This window comes from Dipodomys merriami, unplaced genomic scaffold, assembly GCF_024711535.1.
Source record: "Dipodomys merriami isolate MVZ:Mamm:240054 unplaced genomic scaffold, mDipMer1.0.p SCAF_26, whole genome shotgun sequence".
In the NCBI taxonomy this organism is placed as follows: Eukaryota; Metazoa; Chordata; class Mammalia; order Rodentia; family Heteromyidae; genus Dipodomys; species Dipodomys merriami.
The window spans coordinates 3,062,806-3,090,563 of record NW_027204048.1 but is presented as its reverse complement, the minus strand read 5'-3'; the positions used below and the strand labels follow the sequence as shown (position 1 = coordinate 3,090,563).

The window sequence follows — 27,758 nt, the reverse complement described above, 5'->3', positions numbered from 1 at the left end:
GGAGGACCCTTATACAGACTTGAGGCTAGAGGTAAGAGGTCAGAGATGGGATGACGACAGAATTTTGACTTAATGTTCTGGATAGATACTGGAATTATTCTTCTCTATATGTGTTCAAATCTCTGTCTTCTCTCTTTTCAAAAGACTAATCATTGGATTTGGGGTCCCCCTAATTATCTTAATTTGATTACATCTTTGAAGAACTTTGTTCCACTTTATGTCATATTCACAGGTACTATGGGTTAGGACTTGAGTTTATCTTTTTAGGGCTTGTGACACAATCCAATCTACTACAGATGAATATGTTAATTTGCAATCAACTTTTATTCTTCCTTCTCTGCTTGAGTCTGTTTTTTAGAGAATGGAAGCTAGGGTTCATCTTTCTTACATTCCCTTTGTACAGGTTCTGAAATTTGGAAGTGAAATTCGGAAGATTTGCATGGATACTTGGAAGGTAGAAGCTGTGTTTCTGAAATGGTGGTGGTTAATGTTTGAACATTAGCAAGATGGGAGTTTTTGTGGTGATGGGGCTCTACTTCCATTATCCAGTGACATTGATGCTTTGAGACAGCTATAAGTTCTTTTTTTTGGGGGGGGTCTGGTCATGGGGCCTGAACTCTGGGCCTGGGCGCTGTCCCTCAGCTCTTCAGCTCAAGGCTAGCGCTCTACCACTTGAGCCACAGCACCACTTCCGGCTTTTTTCTTTTTTGCTTATGTGGTGCTGAGGAATCGAACCCAGGGCCTCATGCATGCAAGGCAAGCGCTCTACCACTGAGCCACCTTCCCAGCCCCGAGACAGCTGTAAATTCTGTAGTGATTTCTTGGAGCTTTATAAGGTCAGGGAGCAGCAGCTTCCTGAACTGAGGGTTAGTAATAACTATGTGGAATTCACTAGTCATTCTAATCATTTGCAAACACCTAATTCTTGCATTTGTAATTCCAAAATGTAAGAATTCTCTATTGATCCCTGACAAGAACAGAAAATGTTTCCATAAAGACAAAAGCTACTAAGCAGGCAATAAGAGAAGAAATGTCGTAAGGCTTATGGTGTTTTTTAAATTAAATTATTTGTTCTGTGTTGAGGAGGAACCCAACATGGTAGCAGACACTTCATCAATGAACCATCCTCCCAACCCAGGGATTTTAATTCCTTAAATTCACTTAGTTTCCACTTTTACAACTTGGGGGGTGGAGAAGGGGGGAGTTGGGGAGGAGGGATGGGAAGGAATGGTAGGGGAAAAACAAAGGAGGAGGTAACAATGCTCGATAGGAAATGTACTCTTTTTTTTTTTTTTTGGTCGGTCATGGGGCCTGAACTCTGGACCTGGGCGCTGTCCCTCAGCTCTTCAGCTTGATCAAGGCTAGCACTCTACTACTTGAGCCGCGGCGCCACTTTCAGCTTTTTTCTGCTTATGTGGTGCTGAGGAATTGAACCCAGGGCCTCATGCATGCAAGGCAAGCGCTCTACCACTGAGCCACCTTCCCAGCCTGGAAATGTACTCATTATCTTACTCATGTAACTGTAATCCCTCTGTACACTATTTTTACAATAAAAAACATAAACTATTCATTCAATTTCCAATTGCTTATTGCTAATATATACAAACACAATTGCTTTATTTTATTTTTGTGACAAAGTCTCACTATGTTGTCCAGACTGGACTCAAATTCTTGGGCTGAAGCAATCCCCCTTGTGACTGGGGGACCAGTGTGCACCACTGAGTCTGACTTGCAATTTCGTACTTTCCATTCAAAATGTTTTTTTTTTTTGGTTTTTTGGGTTTTTTTTAGGTAGCATCCACTTGGATCCTCCTAAAAATCAAATCTGATAAAAAAAAAAAAAAAACAACCTGCTGTTAGTGAAATGAGCTCCCTTCCTATAGCTTAGTACACTCCTCTCCACAGCTTAGCATGCTCTCTTCCTAGGCAGTAAATAATCAGCCTCCAACTCCCTTTACCTTGGGATGGCACTTCTCTGGGGCCACTACCACCATATAAGGCAGCAAGAGCCCTTTAGAGTGACCTTCAGGTCTAGGCAGTTGCATGACCCCTTATCTACTACTTGGACAGCAGCCATAAATCCTAGTCTGCCCTGATGAAGCCCCTGGCCCACACATCCACACCAGGGTCTCTGCCTCCTAGCCCCTTCTAGCCCCTCCTAAACCTTGTAGGTTATATAGGTCACCTCAGACAATAGCTGGCACTTCTCACTTCTCCCTGTGAGAAGGGGTCTTGGCAGCCCCTTTCCTGGCAATAAACCTTTCTTTTTCTCTGTACCTGGATGTCTGAAATTACCCTATTACCTGCTTTATTTTTCCAGTGTTTAGACCAGTTGCATGTAATGTGATTACAGGTTTATATCTGTCATCTTTGTCTGCTGATTTTCAATTTGTCCCAACTGTTGTTTCTTTCTTCTCCTCTTATCTCTCCTGCCTTCTTTTGGATTAGCTAAATGTTGTTTATTTCACTATATCTCTTGTTGACTTTATTGACCACAATGATTTGTCGTTTAGTGAATGTTTTGGGGTTTACCGTATAGATCTTTAATTAATCTAGTCTACTTTTAAATTATTTTATACCAGCTCATGTAGAGTAAAAGAACTTTGTAATAGTAGTTTTCCACTGCTGATCTTTGTGTTGTTACTTTACTTTTACAACTGTTTCAACACATTATTATTTGAGAAGTGCCTTTTGTAGAATTATGGGGTTATGTTTTGTATTTTTTTGTCAGTCATAGGACTTGAACTCAAAGCCTGGGAGCTGTCTCCGAGCTTTTTCACTCAAGACTTGTTCTTTACCACTCTGAGTCATAGTACCACATCCAATTTTCCGGTGGTTAATTGGAGATAAGAGCCTCATGGACTTTTCTGCCCAGGCTGGCTTCAAATTATGAGCCTCAGATCTCAGCCTCCTGAGTAGATAGGATTACAGGCAAGAGCCACTGGCAGCCAGGTGTGTTGGATTTTAGAGAGAGAGAGAGAGAGAGAGAGAGAGAGAGAGAGAGAGAGAGAGAGAGAGAGAGAGAGAGAGAGAGAGAGAGAGAGAGAGTGTGTGTGTGTGTGTGTGTGTGTGTGGCCCAGGCTGGCTTTAAACTTGCCATCTTCTTGCTTCTGCCTTCTAAGTGCTAGATTTATAGGCAAGTGCCACCATGACCAGCTTTACTAATTTATTTTACAATTAAAAAATAAAGATATTTACTCACATAATTTGTATCTTACATTATTTTGCTGGTTCTGGGACTTGAACACAGCCTCATGCTTGCTCACTCAACTGGTGTTCCATGCCTCCAGCCTGTTTTTCTTCTGATTATTTTGACGATGGAGTCCCAAAGACTTTTCTACCTGGGCTGGCTTTGGTTGGCAGTCTTCCAGATCTCAACTTCCTGAATAGTTGGGATTTACAGGTGTGAGTCATTGGGGCCTGGCTATTATCCTGTGTTTTTTTCATTCCTTTGTCTACACAATGACCCATATTTCATCTGCCATCATTTTCTTTCTGTTTGAAGGACTCCTTTAATGTTGTCTGAAAAATCTGTTTCACCTTCACTTAAAAGGAATTTCAGGGCTGGGAAGGTGGCGCAGTGGTAGAGCACTTGCCTTGCATGCATGAGGCCCTGGGTTCAATTCCTCAGCACCACATAAGCAAAAAAGAAAAAATCTGGAAGTGGCGCTGTGGCTCAAGTGGTAGAGTGCTAGCCTTGAGCTGAAGAGCGGAGGGACCCATGACCAGACCAAAAAAAAAGAAAAAAAAAGGAATTTCAATAAGGATACTGTGCTTCTTTTAGGATTGTTCACCCCCGGATTCTTTAACATTTTGGAGGCAAGATATGACTCAAGTTTATATCATATTTACATGATAGCTATAGTCTGGCTGATGAGAAGAAACATTCTTTGCAGCCACCGTTTCCTTTAATCCTTCGGGTGATTCCTTCTATCCTTTGGGTGATTCCTTCTCTGGCCTGTGTAGTTTCCTTATATGCAGTGGGAAGCACACTGATAGATAATTAAAGCAGATCCCCTGAAGAGACATGGGGTCCTGTGTGTTGCTTTCTTTTGAGATTCTTTGCCCTATGAATTTCAGCTACCTTCTCTCTGGATTCTCAGACCATCCCCAGGAGTGTGCCAAATTCTGCCAAGATTTCTCTTCTCTGCAATGTGGCCTGGGAGCTCTTACAAGGCAATGCACAGGGCAAAGCAGGATTATCTCAATTCATGTTTCTCTTCTCAGGCTCATTACCCTATGTTGTTTGATGCCAACTGTTTTGAACATTTTGTCATTTCATGACTTTAGTTCATTATTTGTTTCAAATAGGTAGGATAGAGCCCTTGGTTACCAGAGTACATTTTTTTGCTTTTTTTTTGGTTTTGTTTTACTCCAGTCCTGGGGCTCTAAATTCAGGGCCTGGGTTCTATCCCTAAGCTTTTCACTCAAGGCTAGCATTCTATCACTTGAGACACAACTCCATTTCTGGCTTTTTGGTGGTTAATTGGAAATCAGAGGCTCAAAGACTTTCCTTCCCAGGCTGGCTTGAACTGTGGTCCTCAGATCTCAGCCTCCTGAGTATCTAAGATTACAGGCGTTAGCCATGGGTGGTCCATCTCAGAGGACGGTTTTAATGAGGTGGTGGGTACAGTAAGGTTGTGTGAAAGGGAAGTGAAGTTTTAAGTTTTTCAGTCAAGAAGAAGAGAAAGAAGAGAGCAATATGATTTTAAAGGGTTTTGTCTTTTGCTTCTCTCTCTCTTGCTTTTTTTTTTTTTTTTTTTTTGGTGGTATTGGGGTTTGAACTCAGGGCCTCAAAGTTACTAGGCAGGTACTCTACCATTTTGAACCCCATCCCAGCCCCTTGTGCTTTTTGGCTAGTGTCACATTTGTGCCAGGTGCCTGGATCACAGTCCTCCTACCTGTGCCCCCTGTGTAGATGGGTTGACAGTCATAAACCACCACACTCCTAGCTTGTTGGTTAAGATGGAGGGCCTCATTAATATTTTCCAGATCTGGCCTCAAACTTCAATCCTCCCAACTTCCTGAGAAGCTGGGATTACATGTGTACATGAGCTACCTCATCCAGCCAGTTTCTTTCTTTAAATGGGCATAGTAGAGAATATTTGATGGTGATAAGAATGACCTTTTGGAAGGGAGAATGATAACAGGATAACGGGATGAAGGATTGGAGCTTTTGTTGAAGACAAAGGGTGAAATCCAGAGCACAAGTTCACAGACAAACAAACTTGATTTGACAGGACCAGAGAACTTTTTTCTCTGTAACTAGGAATATGAGTACAGATACAGCATTGTAGTAGTAACAGGAAATCATTCTAATGTGATTACTTCTAGTTTTTCTTAAAAAAAAACCAGGAGATTATTTGAGAATACAATGAAGGAGATGATAAAGGCATGTGAAATTAATTGGGGACAGAAGAGAAAAAGGCTATGAAACAATCATTTCAAAAAAGGGAAATGCAAACTCTAGAAAAACTTGGCCCACTTTGGGTATATGACCATGAATTCAATGTAAAACCAGCAAACAAAAATTTGTAAACTTTTTCTCAATACCAGTTGCTTGAGTGCTAATACAACTACATTCAGTTGTAGTGTGGCTTTGTGGTAAGTATGATAGAGGAAAAGGCAGCAATGGAGTCAAAAGTTTTTGGTGGCACACGGTTTTGTTGCTAGATCATGAAAGTCAAGCTAGGTGTTGGTTTGTGGATGAAAGAGTGGAACTGGAAAATAAGGAGCAATCATGTAATTTATGGGAACATGCCAAAAGGAAGAAGCCTTGGGGGCTAAATCTCAGAAAACTTGACCAACAAATAAATCATGATAGTTAAAAGATTATAATCTACAGAATAAAACAAACATATATGAATGAATGAAGCAAAAGAACTGTTCTTCCCTCTAGAATAATAGTAATAAATGCAAGGGGGATGTTAACAATGAAAATCTCCACTTAGAACTCTTACATATGAATAAATGCTGTAGGTGGAAATCACAGATGGGTGCCAAAATTAATGAGTAAAGATGTGCCTATAAATCTACAAGTAAACATACTGAATGAACAAAACAAATAAATAAAACCAAGACATGATAAATTGTATAGGACCCTAGTCATTAACATGCAGATGCCAAAGGAGGCATGCTTAGTCCTATGCTTAATAGGACTAGAGGGCAAAGGCTTAAAAAGTTTTGGACAGATGATCATATAAAATAATATCCTATGAAATGAACTCCCAAAATAGGAAACAAGAGACACTCTTTAGTTGCTATTGTTGCTTTTTCATTCTTTTCCTATTGTATTGGTACTTGTTTGTACTTGGGAGGGTAAGGGGGGGGGTACATAAAAGGTGTAACAACAATGAACAAATACAACAGTGAAACTCATGAAACACTATGTAGAAAATGAACTGGATATCGTATGGGTGGAGGCCAGAGGGAAAGATTGGGAAATCGAGGTAAGAGTTAAAATGGTTGAAATGAAGTGTACTGATTGTACCTGATTCATGTAATTGTAACCCTGTTTGTCAGTTATACAAAAACAATTATTAAAAGTCTAGCATTTCATCAGAACAATATATTTTAATAAAGATAGTGTAAAGCTACATATTTTTTTGAGAAAAAGAAAGAAGTTGATAATAGGGTATCTGCATATTCTCAAAGTATCTCTCTATTAAACACTTAATATCAAGAGAAAATGGTAATTTTGTAGTAAGGAAACCTGGCAGTCACTACCTTAAACAGGTGATTCAAGTTGACATCACCATTCAGACTAGGACATATGGGCATCATCTACTTCCTGATTGGCTGAAAAGGTCACAGTATCAATTCTGTGGCATTCAACTGGAATTACTAGAGGGAATATAAAATGGTGTAACTACTTTAAAATTCCTCAAACTTCCAAATTCCTTTGGAAATTCCTCAAAAGGTTAAACAAGCTAGAGTGTAGATTAGCAGTAGAGCACGGGCTTAGCTCACACAAGGCCTGGACCTCTGCATTCCCTTGGCAGAAAGGTTAAAGAGAGGTAACATATAATCCAGCAATTCCAATCAAGAGAACTACAAACATAAGCCCATACCAAATCTGTGCATATTTTTGGAAGCTTTATTCATAACAGCCAAGGGGGGGGGAGGAGGAGGAGGAGGAGGAGGAGGAGGAGGAGGAGGAGGAGGAGGAGGAGGGGAGGAGGGGAGGAGGAGGAGGAGGAGGAGGAGGAGGAGGAGGGGAGGAGGAGGAGGAGGAGGAGGAGGAGGAGGAGGAGGAGGAGGAGGAGGGAGATGCTGAACATGGATGAGTCTGGGAAAGGTTTTGTTATGTATAAAAAGCCAGTAAAATAATACAGAAACCACATAGGACATTACCTTTTTTATATGAAATATCCAAGATAGGTAGACATAAGGATTATTAGTTGTCAAGGACTGAAGAGACAGAATGTGGAATGACCAATAATGAGCACAAGATTTTGGGAGGTAATGAAAAATGTTCTAGTGTTAATGATCATGGCTATAAAATCCCAGGAATACACTCAAATCATAAAGTATACTTTAAAAGAGCAATTTTTTTTGTCTGTTGTGGGTCTTGAACTCTGGCTGTGGGCACTGTCCCTCAGCTCTTCAGCTCAAGGTGAATGCTCTGACACTTTAGCCACAGCACCATTTCTGGTTTTCTGGTGGTTAATTGGAGATAGGAGTCTCATGGACTTTCCTGCCTGGGCTGGCTTTGAACTGTCATCCTCAGATCTCAGCCTCCTTCAAAGGGGAAATTTTTTATGTGAATTGTATTTGAATGAAGTTATATTTAAGCAGTCATGGTAGTCAGAACTATAAACCCAAGGCACAAGGATTGCAAGTGAGAGGTTAGAGACTGTCTCAAAAAAAAAGCTGTATTTGAAAAGATTAATCCAGAAAATTGGATTACAGATAAATCCAGGTGGATGTTCAAGTTATTGAGCATGATGAATAGAATAAGCAAGGAGCTACTGTCCTTTCAAAGTATGACAGCAACTCATAGGTGTTGATGCATGGATGACTGTAATGAGGAGGAAGAATGGTAACAGCTCAGCTGTCTCAACAACAAAAGGTTTCAACAGAGTGGTAAAATTGTGTGGGCCACAGTGAAGAAGCAGAAAAGTCCCTCCCTGGCACTAAGATCCATGAGATGCATGAGAAATTACAGACAGACCATCCAGGATGATTGGAATACAAACAGGGTAATGAGCTAGTGGTTAAATGAAGATCAAATAATAGGTTTACATCGCAGTGAGTATTATACAAGGAAAAAAACGCTTTTATCCACATTTTAGAAGATAAAAATCTATGCTAAAACAAGTATAATCTTACACTGTATAGATATAGGCTACTTTTGAATGTTATTTTGCTAGAATTTTAATTTACTTTGTTAATGTATTCATTTACAAAACTCACAAATGCAGTGAGGGAATAGAAATTCAGCTGATATAAAGAACAAAAAAAATTTTGAAACTCATACCTAGCCAACAAAACCCTGACATTATCTTATTTCATAAACCTTGAAACATATCACCATGCTAACCTGGGCAAAATAGGGATTTTCCTTGTAGTGTAGTGCTATAACTTCAATAGTGTTGAGATTTGCAGACATACATAATCCTGTATAAATAAGAAGCTGATGCAAAAAAAAGGCAAAATGGACCATAAATATTGGAACACTATCTCAACTACACATCAGAACACTCTAAAACTTCAAAACACCTATTAAAGATGTCTCAATGTGCTGTGAATTGACTAAACTCAACTGGACAGTTCTCCAATTCTCTCAAGTATTGGCATCAGATGTGAGATGGATTATGAGTAACCAAGATGGCCCATTCACATGGTTGGCCTGTGAAACTGGACATTGGTTGGGAACTCATTTTGGGGTCGTTACTCAGAGCCTCTCTAGGGGGCCTTGGACTTCTCACAGCACAGTTGGTGCTTACGGTATTTGGAGTGCTTTTCTCTGACTCCCTCCCTCCCCCCATCCCTTTTTCCTATCAGTTTTATTTTTTATTTTTTTGGTTGGTCATGCTTGAACTCCAGGCCTGGGTGCTGTCCCTGAGCTCCTTTGTTCAAGGCTAGCATTCTACCCCTTTGAGCCACAGCCCACTTCCAATTTTCTGTTGGTTAATTGGAGATAAAAATCTCAGGGACTTTGCTGCCTGGGTTGGCTTTGAATCGTGATCCTCACATCTCAGCCTCCTGAGTAGCTAGGATTACAATTCCTATCAGCTTTATCATACAAAAGCTATATCCAACACCTGTTTCTGAGATGGGCCTTTCTCTAACTTGGCTGCACATGAAGCGTACTACCCTTAAGATCCTTTGAAGGTGGGCACTCACCTGTAAAACTAGCTACTCCAAAAGCAGAGGCAAAGTAAACACAAAATCCAATCTGAAAACACTAAAAATCAGGTGGTAGAGCATTTTCCAGGAAACACAAGGCTCAGGCCCCAATTCCCAGTACTATAAGAAAAAAAATGGAATGGGGTGTGGACCCAGAGGAAGGGGCTGAGAGTGTAGGTCAAATTTTGAATGTTTGCTACTAGGGTCTTGAGTTCAGTTCTCAGATTGCAAAAATAAAACAAAGAAAACCTCCCTAAATCTTTAGAAGTCCTGACTTAACTGAGAGAGAAATGTTTATAGCTTAAGAGAGTCAACAGGAAGTGGCGCTGTAGCTCAAGTGGTAGAGCGCTCGCCTTGAGCTGAAGAGCTAAGGGACAACGCCCAGGCCCAGAGTTCAAGCCCCACGACCGACAAAAAAAAAAAAAAAAAAAAAAAAAAAAAAAAAAAAAAAAAGAGAGTCAACATAGCCACTTGAGATCTTTATCTTAACTTTCTTTTTCAACTTTGGGAAATGTCTGAGACTTTTATTTTTGAACCAAGTGATTCCTGACTCCTTTAAAGTCTGCATAAAAACTTGTTAGTCTCTTATTTTTACCTTAGGTAGAGAAACCATTTCTATGTTCCATCTGAAAAACATTTCCTATCAGATCTACCTTCCAAGGTCCACTTTCCAAACTACTGCTACATCATGTCATTTCTTAGCAAGAATCCCCTTTTCTTCAGTTTCCAATATTTTCCCTCTATTGACTCAAGTTCTGAGTTCATTAAGGTTCCCTGGGGGCCTTCCTGTCTTCTGCCTCCCCCTAGTGCCAAACACCAATATTGCAGGCTTTACAGGTTTTTGTTTATTTGTTTGGTTGGTTTTGGAGGGGTCACTCACTGAAATTTAAAGGCCTGGTCCTGGCTAGGCAGGTGCTTCCCTGTGCTCCACTGTGGCTTGAGCCATACCTCCAGCCCTTTTTGCCTAGGTGTTTCAGTTAGGGCTCACTTTTTGTGAAAGATCATCCTCAGACTGATATAAACCTGACCTCCTGAATAGTCGGGATGTAACCATGTCCACCTATTGAGATAAAGTCTTGCTTTTGACTCTAGCTGACCTCAAATTGTGATCCTCCTTGCTGGGATTACAGATACGAGTCACCACATCTGCATGGGTTTCCATGGTATTTTGGCATTACTTTTTTCTTCCAATTAAGAAATTTTGCTTTGAGCCAGGTACTGGTGGCTCACACCTGTAATCCTAGCTACTCAGGAGGCTAAGATCTGAGGCTCGCCGTTCAAAGCCAGCTGGAGCAGGAAAGTCTGTGAGACTCATCTCCAATTAACCACCAGAAAACCAGAAGTGGTGCTGTGGCTCAAGTGGTAGAGTGCTCACCCTGAGCTGAAGAGCTGAGGGACAGTGCCAGGCCCAGAGTTCAAGCTCCACAACTGACAAAAAAATTTTTTTTTGCTTTGCTTTACGGATGTTTAAAACATTTCAAAATTAAGTAGCTTAAAATGCTGTGGTCTTATTCCACCCCTCCCCCAAATTCATATTGTGAAATCTAGTTACCAGGGAGGTGGAACCCTCATGAATTGTATTAGGTCCCAGTGATACATGCTAATTTGGGAGGCTGAGTATGGATGATTGAGACTTTGATGCCAGTCTGGGCTACATACTAAGTCTGAGGCTGGCTGATCTAGTGAGAACCTGTGTCATGACTCTTTCATGTGAATATATGACTTGCAAGTGCTATCCATGAACCAGAAAGCTTGCAACAGTCAGCCTGCTCTTGCCTCAATCTTGGACAGTCTCCAGAGCTGTGAGTAGAAGACCTCTCTTGCTTGTAAGATGTCAAGTCCATGGTATTTTGTTATAGCATCCTGAAAGAACTAAGATGCACACCTGGGTAGTTCTTATCTGGGATTTCACATGGAGCTGCAGTGAGAATGCAACTGAGGTTTGGGTCATGAGGTGCCTTGAATGAGATCCAGTGGTTCATTTTCATGGCCTGTAGTTGCTGCTGGCTATCAGCTATGCCAAGGTATAGATAGTCTTGCCATGTGTACAAGTTTCTTACGGGACGGAGGGCTTAGCACTGGCAGAGAATATTACAATGTGAAAGAGGAGGAGAAGCTGCCAATGGTTCTGGCTTAGAAAGTCCATCATTTTTGCCCTATTCTATTGGCCAAAATGGTAAGAGCCACCCACATTCACAAAAAAAGTAACAAAATGTTTTCTTTCCTTCATCCCTTCCTTTTTCGTTCTCTCCCTCCCTCCCTCCTTTCTTGCCAGATAGGCAGGCGCTCCACTACTTGAACCATGCCTCTAGCCCTCTCCATTTCTGGGTACAAGAAATGTCAAAGAATTCACACCCAATTAAAGGGAAAGGATCAGTTAAAATATTTTATTTAAGTATATATATTATTTTTGGAGTCTGTATACTCCCTTTTCCTGTTTTTTATCCCAATGCTTTCAACAGTTTAAAAAATCATCCACACAGCTGGCTGCCAGTGGATCATGTCTGTAATTTTAGGTACTCAGGAGTCTGAGATTTGAGAATCACAGTTCAAAGCCAGCCTGGGAAGTAAAGTCCATGAGTTCAAGCCACAAATGGACCATCCACATAAAATTTTATTATGTTTAGAAATAAGAAGGAAGAACTAGTTATTCTGACCCAAAATACTGGCAAAACACTGCTATTAAATAAGTTTAAATGTCAGTGCTATGGTTTGGACATAGTTTTGAGTGTTCATAAACTTGGGAGTTGGGTCTCCAGTGTGGTGATGTTGAGAGGTGATGCTACCTTTTTAGACCTGGGACCTCCTGGGAGATGATTAGGTCTTTTAAGAGGGATTAATACTTTTCTAGTCCAGAGAAAGTGGAGCTTTGTGAGCTTGGTATCTCCCCTGAAGTGCCTGTTTCTGTCTTGCCATATGATACAGCCAGGGAAGACATTGGTGCTATGCTGTTCAATCTCCAGAATGTGTAATAAACTTCTTTTTCATTCCTAGCCTCACATGTTATAGCAACACATGACTAGCCAGCAGCATGACTAGTATTATACCTTCTACAAACTAAAAGGGACCCTTTTATATAGAAAGTATTTCTTAGTATACATGGTACTACATTAGACAACTAAGACAAAAATGTTGTTTGATAAGTTTAAAGTTATTGAACTGTCAGGCGCCAGTGGCTCACACCTGTAATCCTAGCTGCTCAGGATGCTGAACTATGAGTGAGGATTGTGGTTCGAAGTCAGCCCAGGAAGTAAAAGTCTGTGAAACTCACATCTCCAATTAAATCACAGAAAAAGCTGAAAGTGGTGCTGTGGCTCAAGTGGTAGAGTGCTAGCCTTGAGCAAAAGGAACTAAGGGACAGCACCCAGGCCCAGAGTTCAAGTCTTAGGACTAGGGAGAGAAGGAGGGAGGGAGAGAAAGGAAGAGAGAGAAAGAGAGAGAATCGAATAATTTAAATCCTAATTTCCAATTATCTCTTGCCAACAATAGTTGGTTTGATGACAAAGCCTTATATCAGTTATTTGAAAAGGTAGAACCTGAATCTGAAGTTAAATTTTAGTACTATGTGTTGGGAGGTAAAGCTCCACCATAGCAAAATAGAGTAAGCTTTGGTACTACCTTTTCTAGGGAGAAATTCCTCTATTTAAAAAGAAAAAAAAACTATAGAGTTGGAATATCTCCCTCTCTCCTGGTACTAAGGATTGAACCCAGGACCCCGTGCTTATGGGGCAAGTGATCTGCCACTTGGGCTACAACCCTAGCCTTTCTGCAATTAATTTTTAAAGAGTCTTGTAATTTGGCCAGGGCTAGCCTCAAACTGAAAATCTTCTTGCTTCCACATCCCAAGTGCTGAGATAATAGGTGTTCATCATCACATCAGATGGAAGACTTTTTTTTTGGCCAGTCCTGGGGTATGAACTCAGGCCTGGGCACTGTCCCTGAGCTTCTTTTTTTAGCTCAAGGCTAGCAGTTTACCACTTGAGCTACAGCACCACTTCTGGCTTTTTCTGCTTATGTGGTGCTGAGGAATCGAACCCACGGCCTCATGCATGCAAGGCAAGTACTCTACCGCTGAGCCACCTTCCCAGCCCCCTGGAAGACTTCTTATAAGCACTTGAGACCAGACACAAGAGATTTTCAAGTCAGTTACACAAAGAAAAGGAGAAAACCAGAAACATAGAAGGCTGTCAAATTGGGATTAAAACACATAAAATGTATTATTTATAACAGACATACTAAAAGCATAAGGACAGCTGGGGAGGAGGGTGGCTCATGTCCGTAATCCTAGTCACTCAGGAGGCTGAGATCCGAGGATCATAACTGGAAGGAAGCCTACACAAAGAGCCCAAAGTGGAGCTGTGGCACAAGTGGTAGAGTGCTAACCTTGAACAAAAACGCTCCAGGACAAGCATCTGAGACCTGAGTTCAAGCCTCAGGACCAGCACAACAAAACAACAGAATCAAAAAGACATAGAATGATTAATAATGAAAGGGTGGTATCAAATATATCATGGAAGTACTAAATTCAAGGAAGCCATTATGGCTATATTGGATGATATAGACATTTAAACTAAAAGCATACTATTGACAACCACTTCATGAAAATATAATTTATCTTTCACCACAAAGATGAAAACAAGTTTACTTTAAATACAGACCTCACAAAGAAGATTGACAAAAGTAAACAAATGCACAATCAGACTTTACCATACTTCTCTCAGTACAGATTAGGACAGAAACTCATTAAAAATATAATTTCATTTGAGGAAATTTGATCTAACTGAATACATATAGAATAATGTAACCCAAATGGCACAATGCATTTTTTTCAAGTCTACACATTTACTACTAAGTAGATCTCAAATTGTTCCATACAGCAACTCTCAACAATTTTCAAAATCACAAAAACATGTTCACTAATTCTAATTTAGCAAATGCAGTTGGGTGTCAGTTATATCTCAACTAAGTTTTTTTTCAAGTTAATTCCATATAAGCTGATGAAATCATTTATATAGATAGTAGATAAATGAATAGATTAGGAAAAATCTCTTCCTAAATTCATGAGAAGCAAAAATTGTCTTAAGTAGTAATGTCTATAAAATAATTTATCTGTTAATAGGATTATAAAAAGTTAATTTTTAATCACCACCACCAAAAATATCTAACATGGTTAATGGTGGCAAAACTTAAATTCTAAAACTGAAATAGGAAGTAAAATAAGGGAGACCTTAAGCTGGTTGATTATAACTTCACAAGTTTTCTTTTTTTTTTTTGGTCGGTCGTGGTGCTTGAACTCTGGGCCTGGGCACTGTCCCTCAGCTCTTCAGCTCAAGGTGAGCACTCTACCACTTGAGCTACAGCGCCACTTCCGGTTTTCTGGTGGTTTATTGGAGATAGGAGTCTTACGGTCTCTCCTGCCCGGGCTGGCTTTGAACCGAGATCCTCAGATCTCAGCCTCCTGAGTAGCTAGGATTACAGCCGTGAGCCACCAGTGCCTGGCAGCTTCACAAGTTTTCTTGCAGTTATCTAGTCATTTTGATTCACAATGCTATCTTACTAGCTCACTAGAGTGAAAGCTTTGGACTAAAATATACACAAGGTCATACCTATAATGGTAGGTATTCGGGAGGCTGAGACTGCAATGATCAAAGTTAAATGTCAGTCTGGGCAAAAAGTTTGCAAGATCTCATGTCAACCAAAAAGAAGCTGGACATAGTGGTACATATCTATCATCCTAACTACTATGGAGATGCATATGTAAGAGGACTACAGTCTAGCCAGCCTGGGAGAAAAGCAAGACTTTATTCAAAATTAATGAAAGCAAAATGGACTGGATGTGGCCTAAAGTGGTAGAACACCAGCCTACCAGAGCAAAACCCTGAGTTCAAATTCCAATACTGCCCCAAACAAAACACTTCTATGATGCACACCTACTTTTAGATGCTTTGCGAAGAAAACCTAATTTAAACATACCAAAAGCCAATTCTGTCCACATCATTAATTCCTCCATCAATTTACCTATCAATTGCTTGACTTTTTAGAAGACCAGGTTTCAATAGAGAGCCTAGACTTGTCTGAAACTCACTATATAGTGCAAGCTGATCCCCAAAGTATGAATATCTTGTCTCAATCTCATGAATACTGGGTTTACAGGCATATACAGCCAGGCTAGTCAGGCTTAGTTTTACCTAATGCACCACTGTAGTCATTCCCTTCAAGGCTTGAGGCCTGTACTGTTTTACTACAGGATAGAACTCTACTACTTGAGCCACACTTCCATTTCCATTTCCAGCCTTTTTTTTTTTTTTTCTGGTCAGTTGTGGGGCTTGAACTCTGGGCCTGGATACTGTCCCTCAGCTCTTCAGCTCAAGGTAAGTGCTCTACCATTTGAGCCACAGCACCACTTCCGGTTTTCTGGTGGTTTATGGAGATAGAGAGGCTCATGGACTTTTCTGCCCCAGCTGCTTTGAACCGAGATCCTCAGATCTTAGTCTCCTGAGTAGCTAGGATACAGGCATGAGCCACTGGTGCCCTTTTTTTTTTTTTTTTTTTTTGGGTCCGGTTGTGGGGCCTGAACTCTGGGCCTGGGCGCTGTCCCTCAGCTCTTCAGCTCAAGGCTAGTGCTCTACCACTTGAGCCACAGTGCCACTTCCGGCTTTTTTCTTTTGCTTATGTGGTGCTGAGGAATTGAACCCAGGGCCTCATGCATGCTAGGCAAGCGCTCTACCACTGAGCCACCTTCCCAGCCCTTTTTTTTTCTTTTTTAATTGAAGAGTCTCATGGACTTTCCTGTCTAGGCTGGCTTTGAACTGATATCCTCAGATCTCAGCCTCATAGGTAGCTAGAATTACAGGTGTGAGTCACTGGTGCCCAGCTTAAGGCCTTCTTATTTTTGTCTCTGATGCACTTGTTTGTCACCCTTAAGTTTACTAGATTCTACCATGGAGTCTTATATCCTTTACTTCATCTTCTGAATTCTACTTCCATTTTCTAGTTCAGATTACTTTTAACTCCTATTTTTACTCTTATAAAATCCTCCTTGATACTGTCTTCTACATTACTTTTTGTTTGATTTTTTTGTCTGAGATCATAACTCAAACTTGGATCTCACAATTTCGCTCATTGGCTGGCACTTTACTATCCTAGCAATAACCTCTAACCCCTAATGGGTTGGTTATTTCTTTTTTATGACTTTTGATTTAAACTAAATCTTAAAGAATAGCTCTGATTGTAAAATTTTAATGCTTTTCCCATTCCTATCAAATTATGTACAGATTAATCTGAAATTTAAGATGGATAATTATCTTTCTGGCAGCCTCATTACTGCCTTCTATAAACATATGCTCCAGTCAAAATGCAACTTGGACAAGGGTAGATAGTTCAGTGGTAGCACATTCACCTATCATGTGTGGGGGCCCGGCGTTCAATCCTTAAGTACCATGACCATCACCAACTAACGGCCAAGGCCTTCTAGTCCTTCAACACAGTCTTTGCTTATCTGTGTTTCTTCATACTGTGCTTCTTTTTCCTTGAATGTGCTCATTATTAGGTGAAATATTTCTTTAGCATTTCATCATGTACTCTGTGCCTCATGGCACCTAGCACTAAAAATACAGAAAATAATAAATCACAATAATTTGCAAGGTTTATATAACCTTGAGGTTATATAAAGAAAGACATATAAGCAATTGACAATTTAATGGCCTCTTTACTACCACAAAGACTGTCAACAAGTGGACTCTTTCATACAATGCTAGCTCTGGAGTTTTAAGATTAGTACTTATATGTTCTGCTTTGCTATCATACACAAAGAAAACCTTTATTTTAATGAATCATATATTTTACTGAATGTACTAAAAAATCCCCCAAAGTCCTAAAAATAACAAATTATTCTAGGAATATATTACAGCAATAAAAAATCTCCCATTCATTCCTCCTCAATCATCCAAACTCCCCTAACAATGTCATGTTACTAACCATAGGCCAGACTGCACTTAAAAACAAATCTCAATTTCATTCCCTCTGCCTGAAACACTTCTCAATAAATTCACACCCATCTTCTACCACCACCACCATCAACAACAGCAGCAAAACACCTCTCTAAAAATTATCTCACTTAAGTTTACTCAATTTGTTTCAATACTATATATTATATAGTATTATACTCTAACACATACCTTAATTAGTTTTCTCCTTTTTTACCCATATTCACCGTCTATTTCCCTTAGGCATAAGCAGCTTGAAGATATCAACCATATTTCACCCATCTTGTGTGACTTAGTACACAGAAAGTTCTGAATAAGAATTTGAACTGAAAGATTTCAATTAACTAAAGTATAAGCGAAAATAATACTTTCATAATTTCAAAATAAAAAATCAAACGGTGGAAGAGTAAATGAATTTATTGACTGATGAAAAACTAAAGTGGTAAGAAGTATGTATGGATAGTAAACAATAATCATGAGTGCTGCTGGAATTCTGTATTTCTTCTTTTCACTTTTAAGCCAAAAGAACACAAAATTAGACTGTTAGTGAGCTACTTGCTTTTAGTTCCTTCAACAAAAACTGCATAGTTTAGCAGTTGTACAACATTAAATATATACATATTTGCAAAATCCTGAAAGTTTTAACTTTTGGGCTGGTGTCAAGGCTAATTCAATCACCTATACTGGTCAGATTCAGAGTTTCTTTTCCCTTTTCTGCCACCCTGTAAAAAAAACAGAGAAAATTATTTAGAAAAGTAGTATCTGGGGGGCATTGTCATGTTCAGAACACTGAGATCTAAAGGAGGTAGAGAAGGAAGCAAGTTTTTTTCCTTAATGTACATACCACTAAGTTATTTCACATGGGAATTTTTTTGGGGGGAGGGTCAAATCTGAAGCTTGAACTCAGGGCCTGGGCACTGTCCCAGAGCTTCTTTTGCTCAAGGCTAGCACTCCACCCCTTGAGCCACAGCGTCACTTCTGGCTTTTTTTCCTGCCTATTTGGTACTGAGGAATTGAACCCAGGGCTTCATGCATAGTAGGCAAGCACTCTACTAATAAGCCACATTCCCAGCCCTCATATGGTTATTTTTTTTTTTATAATTTCTGTAGAAAAGTTACTTCTCTATCAATTTGTTTAGGCTTGACTAATAAGATCATGAATAACTAATTTCTTAAAGTTCGTTTGACTGTCATAGTTGTTAAAAAGCAGAACTTTAGATCAATACAATAATAAACCACATACAAAATTTGGTTCATTATCCTCTGGGTAGTTCAACTTATAATTCAAGTTTTGACAATTTTTTTTTTTTTGGGTCCGGTTGTGGGGCCTGAACTCTGGGCCTGGGCGCTGTCCCTCAGCTCTTCAGCTCAAGGCTAGCGCTCTACCACTTGAGCCACAGTGCCACTTCCGGCTTTTTGCTTATGTGGTGCTGAGGAATCGAACCCAGGGCCTCATGCATGCAAGGCAAGCACTCTACCACTGGGCCACCTTCCCAGCCCCAGTTTTGACAATTTTTATATATATTAAAAAGAATTAGAAATTTTATTTGTTCATTTATAGATTGAAAAGTAGGTTATTCTTTTCATATTGCTCAGTGACCTATATAAATCTGTATCTTTTGGGGGGTTGGAAGTTTATTATATTTTATTTTTTACTGTTATTTTAAAGGTGATGTACAGAGGGGTTACAGTTACCTAAGTCAGGTAATGAGTACAGTTTTTTTTTTTTCAAAAAGAAAATGTCACCTCTTCCCTCACTCTCTCCATTTTTCTCTCCTGTCCCCATCTGTAAGTTGTATAGTTCATTTTCAACATAGTGTTTAGTGAGTACCACTGCTGCATTTGTTCACCCTTTGTAAATCTGTATTTGTTACATAGGAAACCCCATTTATGACCTTAATGAGAATAAAGAAGGCAGCTTAAAAGACAGTAATAATTTTACACATATTACTTTCCTCCCTTCTGTCTTTGTCCTTTTTTCATTTCTCTTTTTGAAGTACTAAGGTTTAAACTCAAGGCCTTGCACTTCTATAAATCACTCTACCACTAAAGCTATACCCTAGACCCTTAACAAAAACAACTCTAGTTATTTTTCAGATATATTTTCAAACTTTTCCTCTGGGACTGACCTAGAATTATAATTTTCCTACCTCTGTTCCCTGAATAGCTGGGATTATAGGTGTGCACCAACTTCTTTGTTGAGACAGGATCTATAACTTTTCATCCCAAGCTTTCCTCAAACCATAATTCTTCCATCTCTGCCTCTCATATTGCTATGATTAAAGGCATGAACTACCATGCCAAATCCTGTATATTACTTTAACACCTTGTTTCATTTTGATTTAGAATTGAAATATTTGAACTATGGAAATAAGGAAAGGACAAAGGTACTAACAAGAAACATTCAATCTTCCATAACAACATACTCTGCCCCTCATTTTAACCATAATAATGGTTTGAAGTACTTACCTTATTATGGTTTTAAAGTATTTCCCATTTCCCATTTTCATAAATGTTGGCAATGAAACTGAAAACTTAATAATCAGAACCAGCTAGGCAGCAATAATTAAAAAATTCTGATGTCTAGGTTTTTGTCTTGCCCCTACTTTAATTGGAATTTTACATGTACTTGAAAAAGTTCTGAGATGATCATGATAATCAGCTAATTTTGGGAACTGCCTGTCTGTAGAAATACATTTCTTAAAAGTGGTTGTCATTAATTAGGGGCATATCTAGCATACATGATAGTAGCATCTCTTCATTTCTTGTTTCACTGTTCTGTTTCCATATTTGCAAACTTTTGACCATATTCATCCTCGTTCACCCTTTTTCTTTCTTTTTTTTTTTTGCTGGTCATGGGGCCTGAACTCTGGGCCTGGGCGCTGTCCCTCACCAGGTCAAGGCTAGCAGTCTACCACTTGAGCCACAGCACCTCTTCCAGCCTTTTCTGCTTATGTGGTGCTGAGGAATCAAACCCAGGGCCTCACGCATACAAGGCAAGCACTCTACCACTGAGCCACCTTCCCAGCCCCCTCTTCATTTCTTTTACTGTTTTCTGTCCTATAGCTTTTCCTTCTTGGAGTCAAACTACATCAGCCTTAAAAAAAATCAGAACAAAACCAAAAAACCTCCTGAGTATCAGAAGGTTTTCTTCATGCCTGACTATGTAAAAGTTCTGCAAATATTTATTCAGAGAAAAACAGTATGAACAGATTTTGTGGGACATGAGATATGAAAACACACTTTTAAAATGATTTATTTCCTGTTATATAACAAAGAAATAAAAATAGAGGAAAAATTATTTAAGGTAAGAAGACACTTATCAAGCTTAAGTTTACTATGGTTATTATGGTTCAATATCAAACTTATGCTTCTCAGTGAGCCCCTTTTGTGTGTGCACGTAGTAGAGCTTGAACTCAGAGCCTCACACTTTTGCTTGTTTTTTTTTTTTTTTTTCCTCTCTGAGATGGTCCTCTACCACTTCAGCTATTTCTACTTCCAGCTTTTTGCTAGGTAATTGGAGATAAGAGTCTGATGGATTTGTCTGCAGGCTGACTTTGAACTGAGATCCTCATAACTCAGTCTTATCAGTAGTTAGGATTACAAACATGAACCATGGGTACTTGGCTTCAGTTAGCCTTAAGAAAAACTCAACAACAAACATAAAAGAGTCCTTTTCAAAATCTCCCAAAGGGACTGATTCCATTTCAAAACTAGTTTAAACAACTTTTATGCTCTCTATGCGATCAGTAAGTGGCTATTGAGTTTATGATTCCCATTGTTTTATGACTTAGGCATATACACGTGTACATATAAATATGTGCAATATACCATATATATATTAAAACACAGCACTTTATTCTTGTTTCAAAAAATGCCGAGTACCATCTTGTAAATGCAATATGACAGAACTAGAAAATCACACACACAAAAAAATCACTCTTTTGCATTCACCAAAATAGTAACCAATACAAATGTCACCAATGGTTGTTAAAATCATTGGGTTTAGCACAGTTTAGCACCTTAACACAATTTCAAAGTATCACTCAGTACATTACTTATTGATTGTAAAAAGGAGATATTTACAATATTGATAGCTAGGAGATATTGCTATAATCAGCAATCAAAACTTGTAATGGTATAAATGCCATTGTGTATCTTCTCATATGATTAAAAGGCACATGTGCTACATCTATGTAGTTCCAAGGACTTTTCTGAATTATTATCTTATAACCAATACCTGAACATTTTCTAAAATGCAAATGAACACAGCAAATAAATTTTAGATAAAATGAAAGTGTATTTTTCTATTCCAAATATACTGGTTTGTGATAAAAACTCTTCAAAATTACAACAGCATACCTGGTATTTGGCTAATTCTGCTTGTAATACTTTCACTTTAGATCTTTCTTGTTCTAATGCAGCATGAAGTGAAGTCACCTATAACCAAACATTTAAGAATAAAATAACTTTAATCTTTCTGACAAATACAGTGATTCTAAACACAATGATAAATTAAATTTTAATAACTATATCTTCCATTAGGTATTATATACAGCTATGTGTATTAAAGTTAGATACAAACTTACTGTCATAATAGAAGACAAAATAGAAATGTGAAAGAGACTGAATCAATTCTAGGAACAGGGTAAGTTCTAGCTGCCTTTTTTTTTGTCCATTTTAGGGCTGAACTCTGGGCCTGGGCACTGTCCCTCAGCTCTTCAGCTCAAGGCTAGCACTCTACCACTTGAGCCACAGTGCTCGTTTTCTGAGTGGTTCATTGGAGATAATAGTCTCATGGACTTTCCTCCTGGGGTTGGCTTTGAACCACGATCCTCAGATCTCAACCTCCTGAGTAGCTAGGATTACAGATGTGAGCCACCAGCGTCCGGCCTAGCTGCCCTTTCTATCCCTGTATTCATAGTCCACTAAAATATTCAGGGATTATCTACCTCCCTTAACACAATAAAGAATCTTTACTTACTATAACAGTAATAAGGTATAATTTCCATCACTTTCTTGCAGTATTAAGGAGCTATATATTTTTAATGAAATTTAATACTTTGAGACTAAACCAGCCATATTTGCTCTACAGCTTACCTGTATAGTTAGCTCATTCTTGATACTTTGTGATTCATCAACTTGCAGAAGTATTTCTGCCTTATCTTTCACTGAAAAAATAAGAGTATTTTCTTTTCAGTCACTCAACTACTTTAATAATCAGTCAATTAAAGTCAATAGTCTACATGGAATACAGTTAGAACAATGATTTTTTTTTTTTGGGTCGGTCGTGAGGCCTGAAATCTGGGCCTGGGCACTGTCCCTCAGCTATTCAGCTCAAGGCTAGTGCTCTACCACTTGAGCCACAGTGCCACTTCTGGCTTTTTCTGCTTATGTGGTGCTGAAGAATAGAACCCAGGGCCTCATGTATGCAAGGTAAGCACTTTACCACTGAGCTACCTTCCCAGCCTCTAGAAGAATGATTTCTTAGCCCCTTAATGAATGTATTTCTTAATGCTTCACGGGTAAACTCAGAGCAGTTTCATCACGCAAGTTTTGTTTTTGTTTTTCCTGGTACTGGAAATCAAACTCAGTGTGCTGCACTTGGTAGGCAAGTGCTTTGCCACTAATCTACATACAATTGTAGCAATTTTTCTTAGAACTTTTTTTTTTTTTTTTTGCTGGTCGTGGGGCCTGAACTCTGGGCCTGGGCGCTATCCCTCAGCTCTTCAGCTCAAGGCGAGCGCTCTACCACTTGAGCCACAGCACCACTTCCGGCTTTTTTTTTCTTTTTGCTTATGTGGTGCTGAGGAATCAAACCCAGGGCCTCAGGCATGCAAGGCAAGCACTCTACCACTGAGCCACCTTCCCAGCCCCTTTTCTTAGAACTTTTAAGGCACAGTGTTAAAATATTAACTGTACAGTTATAACAAATGATTATGCTTTCATCTATACTAAGTAGGACAAAAGTATATAGAAAACCATAAAATTTTACATAGGAAAAATATTTAACTACCTTGACTTTTTTATATATAATTTTTATTGTGAAAATACTGTGCAGAGGGGTTACAATTACATGGGCAAGATAATGAGTACATTTCTTTTTTTGGGGGGGGGGTCCGGTCGTGGGGCCTGAACTCTGGGCCTGGGCGCTGTCCTCAGCTCTTCAGCTCAAGGCCAGTGCTCTACCACTTGAGCCACAGCACCACTTCCAGCTTTTTTCTTTTTTCTTATGTGGTGCTGAGAAATCGAACCCAGGGCCTTATGCATGCAAGGCAAGCACTCTACCACTGAGCCACCTTCCCAGTCCAATTTCTTATCAAGCATTGTAGCCTTCTCCTTTGTTTCCCCTTCCCATCCTCCCCTGCCTCACCAAAGTTGTAAAGTTCGTTTTTTGACATAACGACTTGTACACCTCATTGTTGCAATGGGTCCACCTGTATCCCTATTTAAATGATTTGTTTTTTCCCTTCCCCTCCACAAATTATACCGACATCAAATACAGTGAAAGCAGGGTTTATACCATGGGGGAGGGACATACAAAGCAACAAAGAAATAATCTTATGTGTTAGAAACAATCGCATGAAAGAAAAAAACATTTGAATACAAATCTTAGGGTTCATTTCCCTAATATCAACTTATCTGATCTTTTCTGTTTGACTCAGACATATACTAGTTATTGCAAATAAGGGAAACCATGGGACCTATGTTACTTTGGGCCTGGCTTACTTCACTTAATATAATCTTTTCCAAGTGTTTCCATTTCTTAACAAATGGGGCAATTGACTTTTTTTTTGAGACACTTTCTCATTATATAGTCTAAATTGACCTTGCCTTGTCAATTCTCCAGCCTCAAGGGCTAGGACTATAACTTTTGTGTGTGTATGTGACTGTGCCAGTCCTAAGGCTTAAACTCAGGGCCTGAGCGCAGTCCCTGAACTTTTATGCTCAAGGCTAGTGCTCTACTACTTGAGCTACAGCTCCACTTCCAGCTTTTCTGACTAGGCTACCTTTGAAACATGATTGTTAGCTCTTAGCCTCCTGATTAGTTAGGATTACAGGCATGAGCCACTGGTGCCTAACTTGAAAATAAGTTTTGATACCTTCTTATTTTTCTTTTCTTTTCTTTTTCTTTTGGTCGGTCGTGGGGCTTGAACCCTGGGTTTGGGCGCTGTCCCTGCACTCTTCAGTTCAAGATGAACGCTCTACCCCTTGAGCCACAGCGCCATTCCAGTTTTCTAGTGGTTTATTGGAGAGAAGAGTCTCACAGACTTTCCTGTCCGGGCTGGCTTTGAACCGAGATCCTCAGATCTCAGCCTCCTGAGTAGCTAGGATTACAGACGTGAGCCACCAGCGCCTGGCCTACCTTCTTAATTTTCAATGTGGGTTACACTGTTTCTTAGGGCTATACCTGTATTTACAAGCATTAGTTTGAAATTTCATTAACATTTATTAAGAAGGCACAATATTTTATTTAGTTTTATCTATTCAGGAAATTTTCTCATTTATTCATCCATCCATGTATGTATATATGTATGTATGTATGTATGTATGTATGTATGTATGTATGTATGTATGTATGTATGTATGTATGTATGTGCCAGTCCTGGGGCTTGAACTCAAGAGACTTGGTGCTATCCCTGAGCTTTTCTACTCAAAGCCAGTGCTCTACCACTTGAGCTATAGCTACACTTCTGGATTTTATTTTATTTTTTGGGGGGTTGGGGGGATGTGCTTAATTGGAGATAAAGAGTCTCACAGAGTTTCCTGACCAGGCCAGCTTATCCATGATCATCAGATGTTACACTGCTGAGTAGCTAAGGTTGTAGGAGTGAGTCACCAATGCCTGGCTATTGATATCTTAATATGTAGTTTTATATTTCCTTTGCATAAATCTTTTATTAAAAATACATGTTTTGTTTGCTGTTATGGATGGAAATTCTTCATAGAACTTTCAAGGTATCACTATACATGTGTTCAGGGATGCAACTGGGACTCTCTCATCATCATCAACTTTACTAATATTAATCTCTAAACACTTTTTGGATTATTTCTTTGGATTTCTACTGAGGATTTCTTGCCAATAGTTTATAGTAGCAGAAAAAGAAGGAAGAGCAGTGGATAGGGAGAAGAAACCAAACAGAAAGAAAAGCCTACAGTGCTATCAAATTGCTCCTCCAACAATGACAAGCTGATGCTTAGCAAATATTAGGACTGTTTTTCCCTCTAAATATAGTTTGATGACTTTTAAGTGTTGAGATTTCAATGGTTTCTCTTACATAAACAGTTGTAAATGTAGCTAAGGTGCTTTGAGAGTAACTTACAATGATAATGTCAGCAACTATTCAGCTTCTGAGAAACCTTTTTATTGCTGCACTGATAAGTTATGTATCTTGAAAAATTATCCTCAGATATTACGTAAGATACATTTTTATACTAAAAACACAAAAATTACTTACTTTCACCTTCCTGAAGCATTTTCAGTAATTGTGCATTTCTTGCCTTTACTTCTTTATACTTTGCCTAGGAGTCAAAGAAAAAAATGTTTATTTTTTAAAAGTAAATGATATAATTTAATTTAAATTAGAGAGATGTGAATTCTAGGCTTGCTGAAAGGCAAAAAATTACTTCTGAAACAAAGAGGAAAATGTAAGCAAAACCTCTCACAAAATACTAGGTAATATCATAGGTGATTAAAAAAGACAAGAGGCTAAAAATGAAGAAATGTTAGGGTAACACTAAATTTACCTAAAGAGTTTTCCTCTTTCTTTGCCAAATAAAGCTCTTATACAATTCAAAATAATTTAGATAAAACAAAAAGAAGAATGACTCACAATTCTAAGCCTATGCTGTTCAATTATATGCTAGAACTTTTGATATTTTACATTTGCCACTGTTTAACATGTAGCTACCAGAAATATTGCTAGTGCAAGTGAAAAAATGGACTTTAAATTTTAGTTGCATCTAACTTTTGAGACACTTGTAGTGATTATTTTATTTATACTATTTTATAGCACACTTTACCTGTTTAGTCTATTTACTGTAATTACTGTTTGTCAGACCCCAGTCCCAGAAGAAAAAAAAATATAGTAAATATATTTAATATATTAGTGAAAAATAAAAGCCTAAATACAATATATTAATATAAAGCACTTGTCATTTTGTTCATTCAACAGATACTTAAGATATGTACATAGGTAACCAGATTCATTGTATTTTGTTTTGAGATGCTAGGAATCAAACACAGAGCTTTATGCATTCTAGGCAGGTGTTCTAACACTGAGTCACATACTTAGTCCTCAACATTAAAAATTTTTTTATTAATATACATTTTTTATTGTAAAGATACTGTACTTAGCCCTCAAAAAATTTTTTTGGGGGGTCCAGTCATAGGGCCTGAACTCTGGGCCTGGACGTTGCCCCTCAGCTCTTCAGCTTAAGGCTAGCACTCTACCACTTGAGCCACAGCGCCACTTCTAGCTTTTTTATTTTTGCTTATGTGGTGCTGAGGAATCGAACCCAGGGCCTCATGCATGCAAGGCAAGTGCTCTATCACTGAGCCACCTTACCAGCCCCCCTCAAAATGTTTTTGTAGAGAAAATTTAAGTTCTACACAGATGGCTTCACTAAAAAGCATTTTATACCTGAAATTGCTGATAATAAATCAGTTATGTTTACTAAGTATTATTACAGTTAACACAGTGAACCAAAATAAGTACCACAGGAAATACAAACAGAGTAAGACTTCTGAGATGCTTTGAAATGAGAGACAAGTCAGGTAGAAACATAAAAAATGAGAGAAAAACATATACTCTCAACTATAACTACATTCACTATGAATACAGAAATACTATGAATATTTAGAACTACACTACTTTTGTTTTCTAGCTTTTCTAAGACAGGATCTTGCTATTATAGCCCAGGTTGGCCTCAAACTTGCCTTCCTCATGCCTTTGAAGTGCATACCACCACATATAGCTATAATTTTTTATTTCATACAAAAAAAGAGCAAATTAAGTTGATAAAGTTAAAAGCATAAAAGTTGTGAATCTACTGTATCCTGAGCATTTATGACTATAATAAAACCATTTCAAATTCAACATATCCAAAATGGACTCTGAGAATTATCATTCCTCAATTTAAAATGTGTTTTCTCTAATATTCATGGTTTTACTGGACTACCTTGACTGTAGGCATCAGTTATAACATTATCATCCCATAAAACAATTCTCATGTCACTTTGCTTTTGAAGACTTTTAGAGACCTCTAAAATCCAAATGCCTTCAAATTCTAAGTCCAACAAATACTTTCAATCTTATCCTCCACAGGTTCACATTTCTCTAAATGTCAGCTACTTCCTACAGTTACCTTCCTATGCCTTTTACACTCTTCTCCCTACATGCTGAAGTTATCTTTTTGTGA

At 38.7% G+C, this 27,758-nt stretch overlaps 1 protein-coding gene across 1 annotated transcript in view; it reads right to left on the bottom strand.

Moving 5' to 3' along the window:
• Positions 1–17,735: 17,735 nt before the first annotated feature.
• Gkap1 (G kinase anchoring protein 1) overlaps positions 17,736–27,758 on the bottom strand; it is a 55,122-nt gene continuing 45,099 nt past the window's right edge. The window contains exons 9-12 of the mRNA XM_070035512.1: positions 25,796–25,859; positions 22,437–22,507; positions 21,699–21,776; positions 17,736–18,058 (exon numbers count right to left, since the gene is read on the bottom strand). Of these exons, the coding sequence (XP_069891613.1) occupies positions 18,011–18,058; positions 21,699–21,776; positions 22,437–22,507; positions 25,796–25,859 (261 nt within the window). The 3' untranslated portion in view covers positions 17,736–18,010. The remainder of the gene's footprint in view (positions 18,059–21,698; positions 21,777–22,436; positions 22,508–25,795; positions 25,860–27,758) is intronic.